Source organism: Charadrius vociferus, unplaced genomic scaffold (assembly GCF_000708025.1).
Source record: "Charadrius vociferus isolate BGI_N301 unplaced genomic scaffold, ASM70802v2 scaffold975, whole genome shotgun sequence".
Classification (NCBI taxonomy): Eukaryota; Metazoa; Chordata; class Aves; order Charadriiformes; family Charadriidae; genus Charadrius; species Charadrius vociferus.
Genome location: NW_009648454.1, coordinates 99,999 through 116,454, shown reverse-complemented (window position 1 = coordinate 116,454; position 16,456 = coordinate 99,999). Strand labels below are relative to the sequence as shown.

Genomic DNA, 16,456 nt, shown 5'->3' with positions numbered 1-16,456 from the left:
CGGCAGCACTGGTGCTGAGCCAGTGCTCTGCCACCAGAGCGGATCCCTTGCAGGCAGGTCTACAAGGGTTGGTTGTAGCTCTGCGCCTGGAGCAAACCCTGCTCCGGATGCTGGGTGGACGGGAAGGAGGTGCCGGTCCCTCCCCGGGGCAGAGGGAAGACACGGAGGTTGCTCACAGACTGTGGGCCAAGCTCCCTGTGACTTGTAGTTGCCCATGACCCCCTCTGCTCCTCAAATGCTTCAGCCGAGGAACATTTGTGTAGGACCTACCCGATTTGGTCTGCTTCATGTCCACAACCTTGGCGTTGGCGCTCATCTGATAGAGGGTTTCCAGGAGCTGGCTGGTCTTGCGATACAGCGTTTGTGTGGCCAGACCTTCTCCCTGCCTGTTCTTAGGGAGGGAAATCTTGGGCACCTGCAGAGGTGTCAGGCTGGCCAGCTCCATCTTCATCTGGGCTCCCTGGGACCGAGGGGGAGAAGGTCAGGGGCAGGGTTTTTATTTGGGAGAAATTGAGGAGAGAAAAATGAGACGTAAAAACAGCAGAAAGGAGGGCCCAAACAAAACAAAAAAGGGAATAAAACTGTAGCCAAACCCACCAGAGGGTGGATCTTCCAATGGTGGGAGCACAGATGCCCACGGACAGCAGCGATGTCCCAAAAGCACCAGGACACCGGTGGGAAGCCTTTGGACAACCAGCAGAGCACATGTAACACTTGGGGAGAGGGAAACAGGTTGGCGCTTACAGAACCGTAACTCAATGGTGGCCACGTATGTGACTCATTAGATTTAAGACCTATCATTAACAGCTTCACAGTTGTGCATAATGATCTGCATAATTATATGCCTGTGAATTAATATTAGTGGAATGTTATTCAGTTAATTAGATTATTTGCTGCTATGCCAATTTCCTCATAGTGTGTTTGTTAATCAATAAATGCCTTAATCAGTCTGCATCAGTCAGCGTGTGGAGCCCCCAGTCTGAAGCGGGGACCAAAGCTGGGCAGTGATGCCACCAGCACCGCTGGCTCTGGCGGCCACTCCAGCTTCCAGCCACTGACCCTGAGCTCGGACCATGGGCTCGGCTCCTTCCCCCAGAGCCAAAGCCCCTTCCCCGAAGGAGCCAAAACTCATCACTAGCAGAGAGCTTACTGTGAGCCCCGCAGCAGAGCTGTGCTCCTGACCACCACCAGACATGGTGGACCAAGCGCCTTTCCGCCAGTTCGTCCCATGCGGACCACATCCCATGGACACAGCACCCTACGCTGACCGTATCCCACGCTGACCTCCCTTCCCCGGCCTTTCCTGGCCTCTTGGGACACAACTTTGTCCAAGACCATCAGCTGAAGGCAGGCACCAACACAGCGCAAGCCCCCAGCCCCGAGCCTGCCACTGGAGGAAGGCGAATGCCCCTGAGCAGTGCCACAGCGCTGCAGGACAGCCCTTCCCTCGGGCTGCCATGCTCCAACGGCACAGCCCGAGACTCCCGCCACAGGAACGGGAATGGCACAGCCGTACCCCGGCTGGGCTCGGCTCTCCACGGAGCCCCCCCTCTGTAAAGCAGAGTCCAACACGCCTCTCACCATTCCCCTGTTTCTTTTTCCCGAGTGTCCTGGTTTCAGCTGTTAATTCAGAGTTAATTGTCTTCCTAGTCGCTGCTGGGTTTTGGATTTAGTATGAGAATAATGTTGATAACACATATTGTTTTACTTGTTGCTAAGTAATGTTTATATTAAGTCAAGGACTTTTTTCAGCTTCCCATAGAAGCTGAGAGGGAGTGCACCCAGGACAAGCTGGCCAAAGGAATATTCCATACGTAGATATCATGCTCGGTATATAAATGGGGGTTGGCCAGGGAAGGGGGGGCAGGAATCAGATTGCTGCTCGGGACAGGCTGCAATCGATCAAATGATGAAAGCAATTGTATTGCATCACTTATTTTGTATATTCTTTTACCATTATTATTGTTTTCCCTTCCATTACTGTTCTGTTAAATTTTTATCTCAACCAGTAAGGTTGGGGTGTTGTTTTTTTTCTCTTTTTTCCCTCCCTTTTCTCCCCACCCTGCGGAGCGCGGGGTGAGTGAGTGAACAGCTGTGTGGTCCTAGTTGCCCACAGAGCGGAGGGCAGAGCTGCTCTGCTTCGTTGGAGACAGCACATCACCACCGGCAGTGCTGACAGCAGCCGGAGCCTCAGGTTGCTCTGCCCAGCCCCAGGGCATGCGTCATGTCCCCTCCCCTGTGCCATGGCACCACGCTCCCTCCCCACCACCCCACACCTTGCCCTCCCTCTTCTCCTGCTCGACCTCCCAACATATGGCACATCTGAGCCCCGGCACTCCGGGACCTGCTGGGACCCGCTCAATGCTGCGGGCGCCCGGGGATGCTCTGCTGGGTGAGACACCTCCCCGCACCTCACCTTGAGCAGGTTGTTCTCGTTCTTGAGGTGCTTGATGGAAAGCTGCAGGGCATCAATTTGCTGGAGAAGAAGAGGCGAGTCCTTCACCTGGACAGGTCCTGAGCCACCTCCCGTCACCTGGCCGGCACCGACCCCTGCGGATGGGCACAAACGGCAGCAGCGTGAGTGACCGTCACACGCGAGCGTGGGGCAGGATTGCTACAGCAGCACTGGACATGCGGACAGGCTCAGCAAAAGGACAAAGTGTCTGCAGCGTGGGGGGAAGCAGCATCTCCCTGTGTGCACCCAGGCACTGACAGAGCCATCACAAACATGCGGCACCTCCCGTCCTGCTCTGCGGATGGGCACAAACGGCAGCAGCGTGAGTGACCGTCACACGCGAGCGTGGGGCAGGATTGCTACAGCAGCACTGGACATGCGGACAGGCTCAGCAAAAGGACAAAGTGTCTGCAGCGTGGGGGGAAGCAGCATCTCCCTGTGTGCACCCAGGCACTGACAGAGCCATCACAAACATGCGGCACCTCCCGTCCTGCTCCCACGGAGAAGGCAAAGATGCCAGCTGGCCAGGGCAGCACCTCACCCCCCCCACACACCTCCTCAGCAACCCAGCACCAGGCACTCCCGGTGCCCACATCCCAAAGATGTGTGGCTGTGACGTGCTTCAGACACTCCGGGGACCCATCTCTCTGCTGCAGGAGTCACACCACTCTGCACCCATAGCGGTTTCATGCTCATCACTCCCTTCCTGGGGTCCCAGTGCTGTCCAAGAGCGCACCAGCCATGAGCATCCCTGTGCCACAGGTTGCTTGGCATCTGAGCCAAACGCTGCCCTCGAGCAGGACCTGTGTCCTTCCCCCTGCTCCCAAACCAAGCCTCGTCCCAGGGCCATGCTGGGTGCCTTGGGACGCTAGTCCCCCACTGGCATGCACTTCTGGGGGCCGGAGGAGGCAGGGAGCACTGGCATGCTGGGGTGCAGTACTGTACCTCTCTGCTGTTCCTCTGCAGTACAAGGAGAGGAGCCAGAGGAAAGACAAGAAGAAGCAGAATTAAAGCCGAGGATCACATCCGAGAGGAGCCATGGCCAGTGGAGCTCTGGTCGCCCATGGCTATGTCCTGTGCTGACCCCCATTCCCTGATTCCGGGAGCAGCGACTGTCCCAGCAGCCCCACCGGGGCAGTGGGGCTCCATGTGCTGCGGCTGCAGGATCCAGCCATGAGCCAGCGAGCCCCGGCCATGTCCGTGGCTGTGAGCAACGCAAGCAGGACACACGTGCACCCACGGCACGGCGCCTCCAGGGCCCACAACAGCCACCTCTTGCTGTGGCTCTGAAGGCATGGCGATCCACACTGACCTACTCCGAGGTGCTCCCCTCCGAGGCTCTCCATGCAGGGGTGGAGGAGCAGCTCTCGCAGACTGCCCTGCTGCACCCGGTGTGCGCTACACCCCCGAGATCTGGGGTCTCTGTGCCCTCAGCTCTGAAACGCAGTGCTTGTGACCAGGCTGGTGCTGGCACAGTACTCAGTGCTGCATACACTGTTCGGGACCAAGAACGCATTGTCAGCATCCCCGAGAGCCAGAGCTCACGGCCACAGTGACTTGGGGAGAGGCTGCAGCTCCAGGAGGGTCAGGAGCTGCTGCTTCCAGGAGCCAGGCTGCATTCAGGTGTCACCCAACCCAGATCAGGATATGGGATCAGGAACCTGGACCCACAGGATCACTGCCACATTGGGGCCAGAGAGCCAGGCTGCTCCACAGCCGCCCTAGTCACAGTCCTAAAGGACATCGGAGCTCTCAGTTCAGGAGGTCATACACTGTCCTACAGCCAGAGCTCCTGACAACAACACCAAAGACCTGTTCCTGCCACCAGGCATTTTTCGTAGAACGTTTCCTCCAGAGTGACAATGAAAGTGCTAACGCTTTTGCTAGCCAGCATGAGGACCTGCAACCTCAGCAACATCTGTCCCACACCATCACCCACCCCTTGCTGTTGGGCTTCAGGAGAGCCCAGGAGGCATAGAGAAATTTGGTCTCATTCTCCGAGCCAGCCAGGGTCAGAGCAGCAGAGCCTGAACAGCCCGTCCATGCCCCGGAGAAGCACGGCAGCAGAGGCAGGCGCTGCCTGCAGCACCAAAGACACGCCAGTGGACAGGCACAGACCACTCCATCTCCACGGGAGCAACTCAGTGGGAGAACGGACCCACAGCCTGGGCCAGGTGGTACCAGCACTCGCCTGCTCATGGCAGCCAGAGCAGGGTGCCCCACCACCAAGCCCCAGCCAGCTGCAGGGACACCCCAGGCTGGCTCCACACAGGTGCCAACCACTGCCCTGCCCACCCAAGCATGGAGCTTCTGGACACCACTGGGGAGCTGCAGGTTCTCCACACTCCCCAGTTGTCATTACAGCCCAAAAGCCTCCTGTCCTCGCCCCTGCCTGCCACACTGGGGGCTCTGACCATCTACAGGAAGGCTGGGCAGGCACAGCAGTGGACTGTTGGAGCACCGTTCCCAACTGCTGCTCGCTCCTTCTGGCAGTCCAAGCTCCGGCACTGCCTCCCGGGCAGGCTTTAAAAAGACACCACAGAGCATCCCACTGCACAGCTCCCGGACTGCGTGTCAGGAGGACATCCCAGGCTCCCTTTCCAGCTTGCAAATACCCCACACCAGCTGCAGAACTGTTCGAGCGCTCTGGGGATGCTGGTTACGCACCTCCGGCAATGCCAGACACGATGGAGGCAACTCCAGAGGCAGGGGCGCCACGCAGGCCCTCGATGGTTCGCTTTGACTGGTTGTTCAAGCGCTGCTTCAGCTCCACCTTCTCCGATTCCAGCTGGTCGATATCTGCCTGAAGAGCATCCATGGTCTCCTCAAACTCCCTGGGAAGAGCACACGGAGTCACAGGTGTAGCCAGAGATGTTTCTCCGAAGGAAAGGGGCAAGCGGTCCAGGACCTGAGAGCTCCTGGCTTTGTCATGCATCCTGCACCTGCTGTGCTTCAAGTACAAACCTGCTGATCCAGGAGCTGGACCCCCACCAGCCTTCACTGTCGATTGCAGTATAGCACACGAAGGAAGTATTTATCCATACTGAACCCAACATTCCTGAGCTGTTTTGCCCCGCTAGCACACCACAAGACAGTCCTCCCTCCACCCTGCAGGTTCCACCTCCCTGCTTGTCCACAGGCTCACTCTGCCAACAGACCACATGTGGCAAGAGGCACTTGGAGCACAGCAATAGTAGTAAGAACATGCCAGGACAACGGCCCTTTCCATAAGAACATATGAACAGGACCTTTCCCAAGACCCCGCTACCAGCCTGCACTACACTGTGCTGGTTCCCCGGCAGATCCTCCACTACCACCCCCCTCCACTAACCCACAAGCCCTCCTAGCCAGCCCGAGGGACCTCAGGCTGTCCAGTCCTCATCAGAGATGCTCCAACAGCAGTCCCATCTCACACTTACTTCTCTTTCTTTTTGAGCAGCGTCTGGGTCTCATCCAGCTTTGTCTGTATCTTTTCCACACGGTCATCCGCATCCTTGGATGCGCTGTCCAGTTTCTTCTCCAGGAGGCTGAGCCGCACGTTTGCTTCACTGAGCTCCTCACCCTGGAGCAACAGGAAAGAAATCACAGATGTCCAGGGCTCCAGGGATGGTAGGCACTAAGAAAAGTTCCTTGCAGCGCCTGGTGAGAGCCTGCCCAGAAATCACAACTCCTACCCATACTGCACATACGCTTGGTACCCAGACACACGCACCCGTCACCAACACTCCCTGTCCCAGAACATCGTAGGGGAAAGGCCAGGACAGTCTCTGGCAGGAAGACACCAGGCAGACAGCACTGGAACAGTATTTTGAGGAGATCTAGCTGGGACTCAAGACAGTTCCAAAGGCTACAAGTCACCTGGAGCACGAACATGACCACTACAGCAACAAAGAGCTCTTCACTGACCAGCCGGGAAGGCAGAAATCAACTGAAGAACAGCTTACCTTGATCTTGAGAGACTTTTTCAGTTCTTTGATGACTGTCTCCCTGTCTTCCAGCTTAAGCCCCAGCCCCTCAGCATCAGTGATCTCTGCCCGAAGAGCCGCTGCCCGTAGGTCAGCAGGTGGGGTGGGCTGCAACGGAGACCAGAGGAACAAGACACAAAATTGGTATTTTCAGAAGAATTCCAGTAATTGCAGATGAGACCACGTGGCAAGAAGGGGACCGTTCCTGGCCTCCCTGAATCCTGCAGGCAATTGCTGCACCTCCCCAGCTCTCTGCCCCTGCCATCACACCCAGAAGACAGTCTCCTGCCAGGGAAGGCAGCAGCAGGACTGTGGGACATTACAGAGCAGCTCAGATGTTCCAGCTCTGCCCGAGACCCCTGCCACAGTGGAAGCCTACCTTGGTCTGCGGCCTATCCGCATCGTATTCTCCCTCCTGCATGGCCGTGGCCATCTTGTTCATGGTCGCGATGAGGATGCTGCAAGACTGACGCAGACACTCGTAGGGGTTGATGCCCTGAGTGCCGTAGATCTGCAAAGGACGGGAAGAAAGTGGCAGATGACCCTGGGCTGGGCTCACAGGCCCCATTACAGCCCCCTCCCGACTCCCCACATCGTGCCACGGGCTTTCAAAAGCCACAGTCCCTTTGGTGCGGCTGCAGAGCAAGGCCAGCTGAGGGGAAGGACAGCACAGAGCAGGGGACCACAAAGCCCTTCACATTTTGTCATTCCCTGGCCATATTCCCAGGAGTTCATTCCCAAGGCTCCAGAGCTGCTCACGGGCAGGTCTGTAGCACTGGAGTGAGATGAGTCCTGGCTTCACCTCCCTGCAGCAGGGAACGAGGGGCAGTCAAGAAGGGGGTTTCCCACCTGCTCGCTTGCTTTGAAGGCCAGATCCTCCAGCTTCACCGCCAGCAGCCCCTCGTTCTCCGCCAGAGGAGCAATCATCTGCGCCCCAGCAGCAGCCACCTCCTGCAGGACGGCCACCACCCACGTCAGGTGCTTGCGGCAGTCCAGCAGCGTGTCCGACACCTGAAAATTAGGCAGAAACGGGATGGTTGGGAAAGGCAAAGACAAACAGGCTGCTTTCCAGCTCGCTTCCCAGGCACTGGGGAAGCTCCTAGCTACACAACACGTGCCTCACTCTACTCTGAAGCTATTGAGATTTTAACTTGCTTATGAAGTGTCACTAGGAAGATGGGAAACACCAGGAAAGACAGAAAGAAACTCAAGGCTGTAGAAAATTAGGTTAAGAAGTCCATGTCTCCACCCCAACTAGAAACACAAAGCCCAGAGACACTACTTCCCATCTCAGCTTGCACGATTTTCCTCTGCTTGAGCAGTGGGCTGCTGCTCAGCTGAAACAGAGCACTGCACACCAGCATGCTCCCTCCCTGGAGCCAGCAGGGACAGCAAGTGATCTATCGGCATTTGATGCTAGCCCAGCACAGCCCACAGCTCCCAGTATGTGGCTAAGACGGCTCCGTGCCGGGCAGTGCTAGGGTGCCTTGCTCTGCCAGACAGCTCACCTGCTGCCCGAAGCCCAGTGCCGCCGGGATACCCGGAGCATCCGTCCCAGGCATGCGGCGCCTGATCTTCTTGCAGAACTGGCGAATGTCACTGCACGAGGTCTCCAGGTCTTTGAGGAGGATGGCAAGGTCGGATGCCTCCTGCCCAGCCTAGGGTGCAGAGAAAGGACCTCAGAAAAAAAAAACCTGACAGAGGGATCATTGGCAAGGAGAAGCCAGCACAACCCTCGCCACAACCCTGCAGAGCCAGCCCGAGCACGTCCTACCTGGAGGAAGGATCGCAGCCTGCACACCTCCACCCCCATGCAGTCCAAGGCACTCTGGGTGAACTGCAGAGCACAAACACAGGTACCGTCAAGCTCGGGGCAAAAGCAGACACCAGGCAAGAGAGCTGCTCTAGGGCAAACTGGGGATTTGGTCTTGGGTGTTTCAGGACAGACCCTCTGAACACAACTCTAGGATTTACAGGAGCAGGAAAACAGGCTGAGGCATTCAGTCAATTTTTGTTTTACTCTGTGGGGCACAGGACACCAGTACTTCCCTTAGAAGCTCAGGGCAGTACAACACTCCCTCTTAGACACTATGTTCTCCTTGCTGCTCCTCTTCTTCTACCCAGAGGTCTGCAGGGCAAACGGCCCCATGTCTTCTTCCCCTTTCCCTGGCCTGAGAGCCCAAATCACCTCTGTGCCACCACTGGCAGCAGGAGGTGGGGAAAAGTGACTGCAATGGGGAGACGGGGATAAGCAGCACTTCAACTCACAAAATGATCTCAGCAGGGACCAGAAGGGGCAAAGGCAGAAAACACGCAACGAGGAAAGAGTCAGGTTATTTTTCCCCACTTCACCTTGATGTGGTCGGCCAGCTGCATCGTGCAGTCTTCAGCCTGGTCAGCCAGGTGGATGCTGTAGAGATGCTAGATGGAGAGAGATCAGCAGAGATCAGCAACCCTCAAATGTTTCCACACATGCAAGCAAACAAACCAAATGAGGAAACACATAACAAAACCCACCAAACGTTGAGGGTTTTACCTAATTTTTAATTAGAAGTAAAAATCTCTTGCAGTGACCCTCACCAGATCCCCTTTGACCACTCTACCCTCCAGAAGAGCTGGTGGCCCTTAATTCAAAGGGTCAGCAACCCTGACCTGCAGCACAGAGGTACAGAAACCTAGGATGGGAGAACCGCATCCATTCTGCCTGCGTCCCCCCAGGGACAGAGAACACAGCCCCCAAGTGACACACTCACAGGCTCAAGTCCTGCGTGCTCTGGAGGTGAAAAACATCCAAAGGGAAGTGCTGCCAACAAGTTTATTCACAGCTTATCAATGTGCCACGTGAACGACATATCCAAGGACATGATTTCCAGCTGTGACATGTACTGGTGAGGTTGCACCAGTTCCCCACCCTGCAGGTCAGAAATGCCCCAATCGTGGCCAAGAGGTTGTCACTCTCGGCTCCGCAGACCCACCTGGTAGTACTTGATGGCTTTGGTCAGCGGCTCCACATTGACTGTCTCGTCCAGCTGGTCCTTGTGCAGCAGCTCGATCAGGAAGTCCAGCGAGCGCTCGTGGACACTCATCTCAGGGTACAGCATCCCCACCTTCTTATACACCTCCACGCTGCATTTGTTCAGTGCCCTGGTAAGGGAACACAGGCACAGTCAGCTCGGCTGGGACAGGCACATGCTCCAGACAGCATCAATACAGAGCTTTGCTTCTGGAACACCCCGGCACCACCAGCTGGACCCCCAGGAGAACCATAGCTAGACAGCGGTTAACAAAGGTCAAAACATCTGTAGATAACCAGGGCATGAGATAGGCTGCCTGGGGGCAACAGGAAAGGGAGCCCCAGAACAGAAAAGCTCTAGTCTCTAAACCAGAAGCCAGTGCTGGAGGCAGGAAGAAACTCTGTGTTTATCAGCCATGCTGCTGCAAGAGCAGCCAGTGTCCCGTTTCAAACTGAGCTACTCTCCTGGGAGCAAGCCAAGTAAGCCTCAAGGCAAGGATCCTCCCCAGCCACAGCCGTTTCGGTTCCCAAAGGCATTTTCCAGTCTCAGAGGAAAGTCCTGGCTCCACGGTGCTGTCAGGGCACTGCCCAGCAACGGGCTCACACTGATCAAGCGTTCAGGCTGACGCTCCGTGAAATCTTCCACACAGGACTAAGCCCTGGACACTTGTGGCAGAGGGCACTGGGCTGCAGGGCAGAGCCTGCTCTTGGGGACTGAAGCCCAGAGTCAACCCCAGATGCAATCAAGCTCAGCAAGAGACTGTGATGCATCTCCTGGCAGGACAGATGGAAAAATGAGTGCAGCAAGGCTATTTCTGGCCTCAAGACACGGACACAGCTGAAGAACGAGCAACACGTGCTAGAGAATTGGATCCCTTCACGTGTCAATTCTTGGGAGGAAAACAAGGAAGGAGTTACAAGAGAAGTGAATACCCGCAGCACAAGCCAATAAATGGGATCCCTCGACCTTCTTCCAGCCTAGCTGCCAAAATATCTTTAACTCCAGAGGGACCAGGCTCTGCCTTGAGGCTGCCGAGGTCCTCTGTGCTTTCAGTGAAGCATGTGAAAATCAAGGGTGAGGAGAAGGGCTGGGTACTCACTGTTCATATTTGTGCAGCGTAGCCTGCAGGAGGCTCAGGGAATACACCAGCCCGGCAGCAAAGCTCAGCTGCTCTCCCGCAGCGCCCTTGAGGCCTGTGCGCTCTCCGCAGTTTTCATTCAGATCAAACTTCTCCTGAGCCTGTTTGCTAATCAGCTCAGCCTGTTGGGGAAGAGGGCAAACCTTCAGAGTCTTCCTATGCTTGCTCTGATCTGTTCTGCTGAGCCACAGACCAGCCAAACACCCCCCCCGCAGCCCCAAAAAGCAAGCTTTCCTAGGAAAGATTTCTGCAGTCCAGAAGGGGAAGAAGCAGGACAGCAGAGCACCAACCCTCGTGACACCAAGGCTTACACACCTGCCCTGCTTGAACTGGCAGGTTTGACCCACCCAGTACCATAACTGAGTGCCCCAATCACTGACCTACCATCACCTGCGGGCAGGGACTCCTGCCTCCTCCCTCCTCTCAGACAATTTTGAAAGTTCTCAAACAAGTAAACATTCAAAATCCCAAATTCAACTGGGACATAAACAAAAGGTGGATTTCCCACAGAGCCGTGGCACAGCCACTGACTCCTGGTTAGCCCAAATGGCACAGTGGGTTTGAAGACGACACTCCAAGTCGCATCAGCCCAGCTTAGGAGATAGCTCCAGCTCAAAGCTTCAAAGGAAGAATTAACACAAGCTCTTGATAAGGCCTAACTCCCCCAGGCAGGCGGGAGCCGAGGCACTCATCCAACCTTGCAGATGAGCCGAGGGATGAGCAGCAGCACCAGGATGCAGTCATGGTCCCCTCCGTGGCGCAGGAAGCTGTCGGGCATGAAGGAGGTGAGGAGGGAGACGTGCCGGTTGGCCTGCTGCACCTCCATCTGGCGCAGCTCCATCTCAATGGCCTGCAGGAGACACACGGCCAAGGCAGCCTGCTCAGTTCCCTCCCCAGACCAGTGCATCTCAGCCTATTCAGTATTTTTAAAAAGTCAGAACCCCTTTCCTCCTGGGACAGAGCTTACGCCTCGCTCCCTGGCTGTCACAGGAAACGTTTCTCATTGTGACCAACCAGTGCTCTGTATATGTGCCCAGGGACTGGTCTGGAGCTCTGGTCTAACCCTATGTACAGAGTACACCATGTATCTGCGCTCATAAGCATTCTTTCTTTCCAGCCAGTGTTCACAGTGTGATAAAAACAATGATTACATTGTCAGCTCTGAGCATGCTCTTTCACAAGAAAACATCCCATTTTGCACTGCAGTGTTTGAACTTCGATGTTTCTCTTGGGAGAGAAAAACACCCAGACAGTCGCCTCAGCCTGTTTCCACGGCTGGTACGAGCACCGCAGGCCAACTCCGAGAGCTGTGCCCCAGGGTCAGCCCCACTGCGTGGGGAATACCCACCCCGAGCCTGGCACCCACACACCAGTGCTGTGCCTCGCTGCCACTGCTTCAGGAGCATCACACACGGGAACGAACGCACCCTGTTCAGCTCACACGCGTGGTGCGCAGCTTTCTTGCTGGCCCTACCTTAGCATGGGCTTTCGTCTCTGCAAATTTAATCTTGAAGTCAAACATCTCAGGAGGAGGCTGCTGCTGTTTCTCGGCAGACGCTTCTTGCTGACTCATGAGTTCTCGGTTCACGTCCTGAGCACAGAAAGAAGCTGCCATGAGACATACAGAAAACCAGCACAGAGGAGATCTGTAATCCCACACCCCCTGCAGCACCTCCACACCTAACCTCCAAGTGCCCCCTTCCTCGGGGAGGGTGGAGGGGAGCACCGGGGTCTCACTGTGCAACATGCACAATGATGGATGAAAGCGAGGAAGAGGAACGCAAGTGCTTTCCCAAATGCTTGGCTGACCGCACGCTGCATTAAAGCCAAGGAATCCACACAGACTCATTACCCATCTCCTTTCGCTGCCAGCTAAGCCCAGGAGAACTAAAGCCCAGTGCTGGAACAACCCCACGCTGTTTTGTCTCTTCCAGGACTCGGTTCCCAAGCCTGGAGCACAAGCAGCACAGCACAGTAGAAGGCTGAAACAGCCGTGTGTTGTTCAGAAGTATTTTACAGTGCTGACTTCAGCAGGCCCTCTGCCAGCGAGCCCCATCTGGAGAAGGCAGGAGGACAGGCAGGGCTGTCAGAGGTCACAAAAAGCACGTGCAGGTCTGGCACTGCTGGAGGTCCCCAGGAAAGCTCAATTAGGAACCCACTCCCAAGCATCAGCCATCTGTGTTCTACCCATCTCCCACGAGAGCAGGAGGCAGCGTGTCGTCCCTGCCCACCTCCTCGGGGAATGCTTTTGCCTACACATGCTCGGTCTCCTTGTCACCGAGGTGGGCTCCCAGAGGAGCATGTCTCCGGTGGGAACTGCCCCGCTGCCACGTGGGGGGACACCGAAGGGCCGCACCTGAAGGTGTGCAGTCAGCTCTCTGTATTTTTTGATGGTCTGCTGGTAGTCGGCCACAGTCTCCTGAGCAGCCTCCACACGCTTCTCTGCCTCACGGACCCTCGCCGTCGCCATATCCAGCTGCTCCCGTAACTCCAGCTCTGTCTCCCGGGCATTTTCCTGCAGCTCATCATTCATCTCGTTCATGGCTTCCTGGCAAGAAGGAGGCAGCACGGGATGCAGTTACAGCACAGCCGAGCAAGCGAGGGCAGTTGGGTGTTTTCGGAACAGAGGGGCACCCCGGGGTGTAATAGGCATATTGTGCAGAGCGGAAGGGTACACCGCTGAGAAGCGGCACCCAGCGCAATGCCTGTAGAGAGGTTCCCCTGTCCCCTCCGGCACCGTTGCCAGGCAGTTCCCAGTGCCTCAGGCAGCCTCATGGCCAGGCAGTTGGCTGGACCAGCCCTCACATCAGCCCAGCCCCACACTAGGAAGCAGTGCAAGTCCTCCAGTACCAACCCTTACTCCAGAGGAGTCCACCTTACCAGATCCCCAACAGTCTCACGCAGCTCCCGGACCTTCTCCTCCAGGTCTAAGTTTCTCTCCGTCAGAGTCTCCACCATCTCTTCAGCACCCAAAGCAGCATCCACCTGCAAGCACACACCACAACACACTCCAACCTGGAGCTCAACACGCTGTAGCAAGCAGGTTAAAAGTCCTTTTATGCCACCGTGGGATCACTCTGGCAAGATGTGGGAAATGGCTGATAAATTCATTTCCCGTTCCTGGGGTGAGGGTTTGTCAGATAGTGCTTGAAGCTCCCTCCTGACAGCAGAGAACAGCATCCCTCAGGTGAGCAAACAACTCAAACCAGAACAGCTAGCGGCCCCAGAAGAAAGGGTACATGAAAAGACAGGCTTTGTTTTGGCTCTTAGAGTTCTTACTGGCTCTTTAGCTGCAGCGTCAAGGCACAAGGTTGATCAGTTTCAGGTCAGCGTAAATGATGCTGACCTTCAGTTTGAGTCTTCACAGACTTGTGACAGTGCTTTCCGAGCTCTCTGTCTCCCCTGAGGATGTAGGCAAGTGGTCATACGCTTACAGTACTAGTGGAGGAACAGGCATTTCAGACTCTTTGCATTAAGAAGTATCACTTCTGCTAACAGCCCATCTTCTATGTAACTCAGGCTAATGCTCAGAGCTCGTGATGCCAGTGTCCTTCCAGAACAGCCGATCAGAGAAACTGCACAAGCTGCTCTGCCATGAATGTAGATCCTTCCTGGGGGCTTCCTAATGGCTGCCCCGCACCCGCATCGATGTCTCAGCCTGGCCAGGAACAAGCCTTATGGAAAATGTGATGGCTCAGCACTGAGCAAGCAGCAAACACAGACCAGCCCTGGAGAGCACAACACACCATCCGTGTCCTATGTTCAAGAGACACCCTATGGCCAAGCGGAGTCCAGCACAGTTCCACTGCTGGAACAGGGTTTGCTTTTGCACATGGACCCAGAAGTATTAGTCCCTCCAGATGTATCACCAAGCGTGGCTCTTCAAGAGCGACTGACGTAAAGTGCTCTGTGCCAGGAGGTGGCCCAAGCTTGCCTGGCAGCAGTTGCTCAATGCCCCAGACGGCCTCAAACTTCCCCTCCCCACCTATCCTTCCCCCAGTGGACTCACCTGCTCCTTTAGCTCATCAACCGTTTTCTCCGCCTGCTTCACCTCCTCCTGAAGCTTCTCCCTCTGCTGACGCAGGGACTCCAGCTCCGTGTTTTTCTTCTCCATTTGCTTCTGAAGCTTCACGTGTTCCTGCTTCTCTGATGCAGACAAATCCCGCATCCTTTGAGAGAGCAACCAGACCCATCACAAGCCCAGCAGAGGCCCAGCAAGAGAAGCTGTTCCCTTCCCAGACATTGCTCTTGGTGGGCACCAGCAGAATTAAGACCCCCTGCCCTTGCTGGCACTGACTGCCCATCGGCAGCACAAGCAGAGCTCCTTTGGAGTCTCTGGAAGCCCCTTCCTGGTGGAGACATGAGGAGCATCCCTAGATGCTCATTAACAGAAAGGGATGGGGGTGAATCAGTGCCTGAGATGGCACCTTCCTTTGAAAGGATGAGAGTGATAGGGGATGGAGCGAACAGAAAAGAAGAATGTAGAGAAATAGAAACAGACAGCATGAACGAGACAGGCAGGAAAGAATAGCTGTAAATGGGACAGGCTAAAGCACAGAAGGGAAGAACCCAGTGAGCAAAGAAAAATAAGTCACATTCACAGCCTTTCACAACGTAAAAGAGAAGGTCAACAGTGGAAAAAAGACAAAGCACGGGCAAGGAAAGGTGTTTTGTCACACACAGAGAACAGAGCTTTGCTTATGTGTATATTGAGGCCCCTGTGTAAACAGCTCTGCTAACAGCCCCAAAGTGGCTCTGCCCAGGGAGCGCAAGCGCTGGGAGCTCCTCTCACTTGGACCTTCTTTATACCTCCCACTCCAAACATGCACTTGTTTGGAAGTCCTTGCAAGGCAGTTTCTTGTATTTCCTATCAGGAGGGGATGCTTCCACCTCCTCTGCCTGTTCCTGGCCTACAGGAATAATTGTCTTTAGGCACAGGCTGTTCTCTGAACCAAAAGCAACACAGCACCCTGCACACACTGAACCACAGCCACACGGGAGGAGTGAGGTGGGACAGCAAGCAGTGGTGTGGTTACCAGAGGGAGCCCATCTGAAGCTCTAAGCTAAAGCACGTGCAGCTTCCAGAAAGAAAAGCTCCAAGCCCTGGCAGATGGGCTTGCCCAGGTAAAGGCAACAACCAGGTCCTAGTGCTGAGCAGGCTCAAGAAACTTGAAGCAGGACCTGTGCAGGAGACATCTTGGAGAACTGTCCTGTACAGGCTGCTTGAATAAACCTGCAGCTGTGCTCCAGCAGCAGAGCGCTGCATACACAGAGAAATGAAATACAGAAGCTTTCTGAAGTGGCTTCATTTTCTCCCGATCTATGTTGGTCTCCAGTGATACAAGGTTGTTCCTTTTCTGTTGCGTGCTTACAGGAGCACAAGAGCTCAGAAAAAACCCAAGACCAGCTAGCAAGTGTTACATCAGCTGCTCTGGGATCAGTATTTGGATCAGTGTTCTGACACAAACTCTTATTATACCAAGACAGCATGGGCTCTCATAGGAAGGAACTTCATCGGCAGCATCCCAGCCTTTGGGGAGCACAAATGGTCTCCTACCTTACAAGAGCTTCCTTGAGTCTTGCGTTTTGCTCTTCCAGCTGTTTGACTTGGTAACTGGATGCTGCTCCATCTGAGCCTGCAGTAGAAAGGAAGCATTATTCTGCTTGTGCAGATATAGCAGCTGCTAAACAGATCCAGTTCTCTCAACACTAAGCGACGTTACAAACACCAGTAAGAGGACAGCTAAGTCACACCAATGGGAAACACACCAGTTCCTCTCCTGCAACAGCAAAACTGAGGCCTGGTGTATAACACTGGTGCTCACGGGCTGAGAGATTCCCCTGATGCCACCAAAGTCAGTTAGTGCAGATGAAGAAGCACTAT

At 55.3% G+C, this 16,456-nt stretch overlaps 1 protein-coding gene across 1 annotated transcript in view; it reads right to left on the bottom strand.

Moving 5' to 3' along the window:
• Positions 1–59: 59 nt before the first annotated feature.
• Positions 60–16,456, bottom strand: part of DCTN1 (dynactin 1) — a 58,984-nt gene continuing 42,587 nt past the window's right edge. The window contains exons 9-28 of the mRNA XM_009885628.1: positions 16,130–16,208; positions 14,582–14,741; positions 13,453–13,557; positions 12,929–13,120; positions 12,047–12,163; positions 11,270–11,422; positions 10,534–10,694; positions 9,396–9,564; positions 8,773–8,841; positions 8,195–8,257; positions 7,929–8,078; positions 7,270–7,431; positions 6,800–6,931; positions 6,400–6,528; positions 5,875–6,017; positions 5,123–5,289; positions 3,401–3,415; positions 2,417–2,550; positions 271–460; positions 60–139 (exon numbers count right to left, since the gene is read on the bottom strand). Of these exons, the coding sequence (XP_009883930.1) occupies positions 60–139; positions 271–460; positions 2,417–2,550; positions 3,401–3,415; positions 5,123–5,289; positions 5,875–6,017; positions 6,400–6,528; positions 6,800–6,931; positions 7,270–7,431; positions 7,929–8,078; positions 8,195–8,257; positions 8,773–8,841; positions 9,396–9,564; positions 10,534–10,694; positions 11,270–11,422; positions 12,047–12,163; positions 12,929–13,120; positions 13,453–13,557; positions 14,582–14,741; positions 16,130–16,208 (2,570 nt within the window). The remainder of the gene's footprint in view (positions 140–270; positions 461–2,416; positions 2,551–3,400; positions 3,416–5,122; positions 5,290–5,874; positions 6,018–6,399; positions 6,529–6,799; positions 6,932–7,269; positions 7,432–7,928; positions 8,079–8,194; positions 8,258–8,772; positions 8,842–9,395; positions 9,565–10,533; positions 10,695–11,269; positions 11,423–12,046; positions 12,164–12,928; positions 13,121–13,452; positions 13,558–14,581; positions 14,742–16,129; positions 16,209–16,456) is intronic.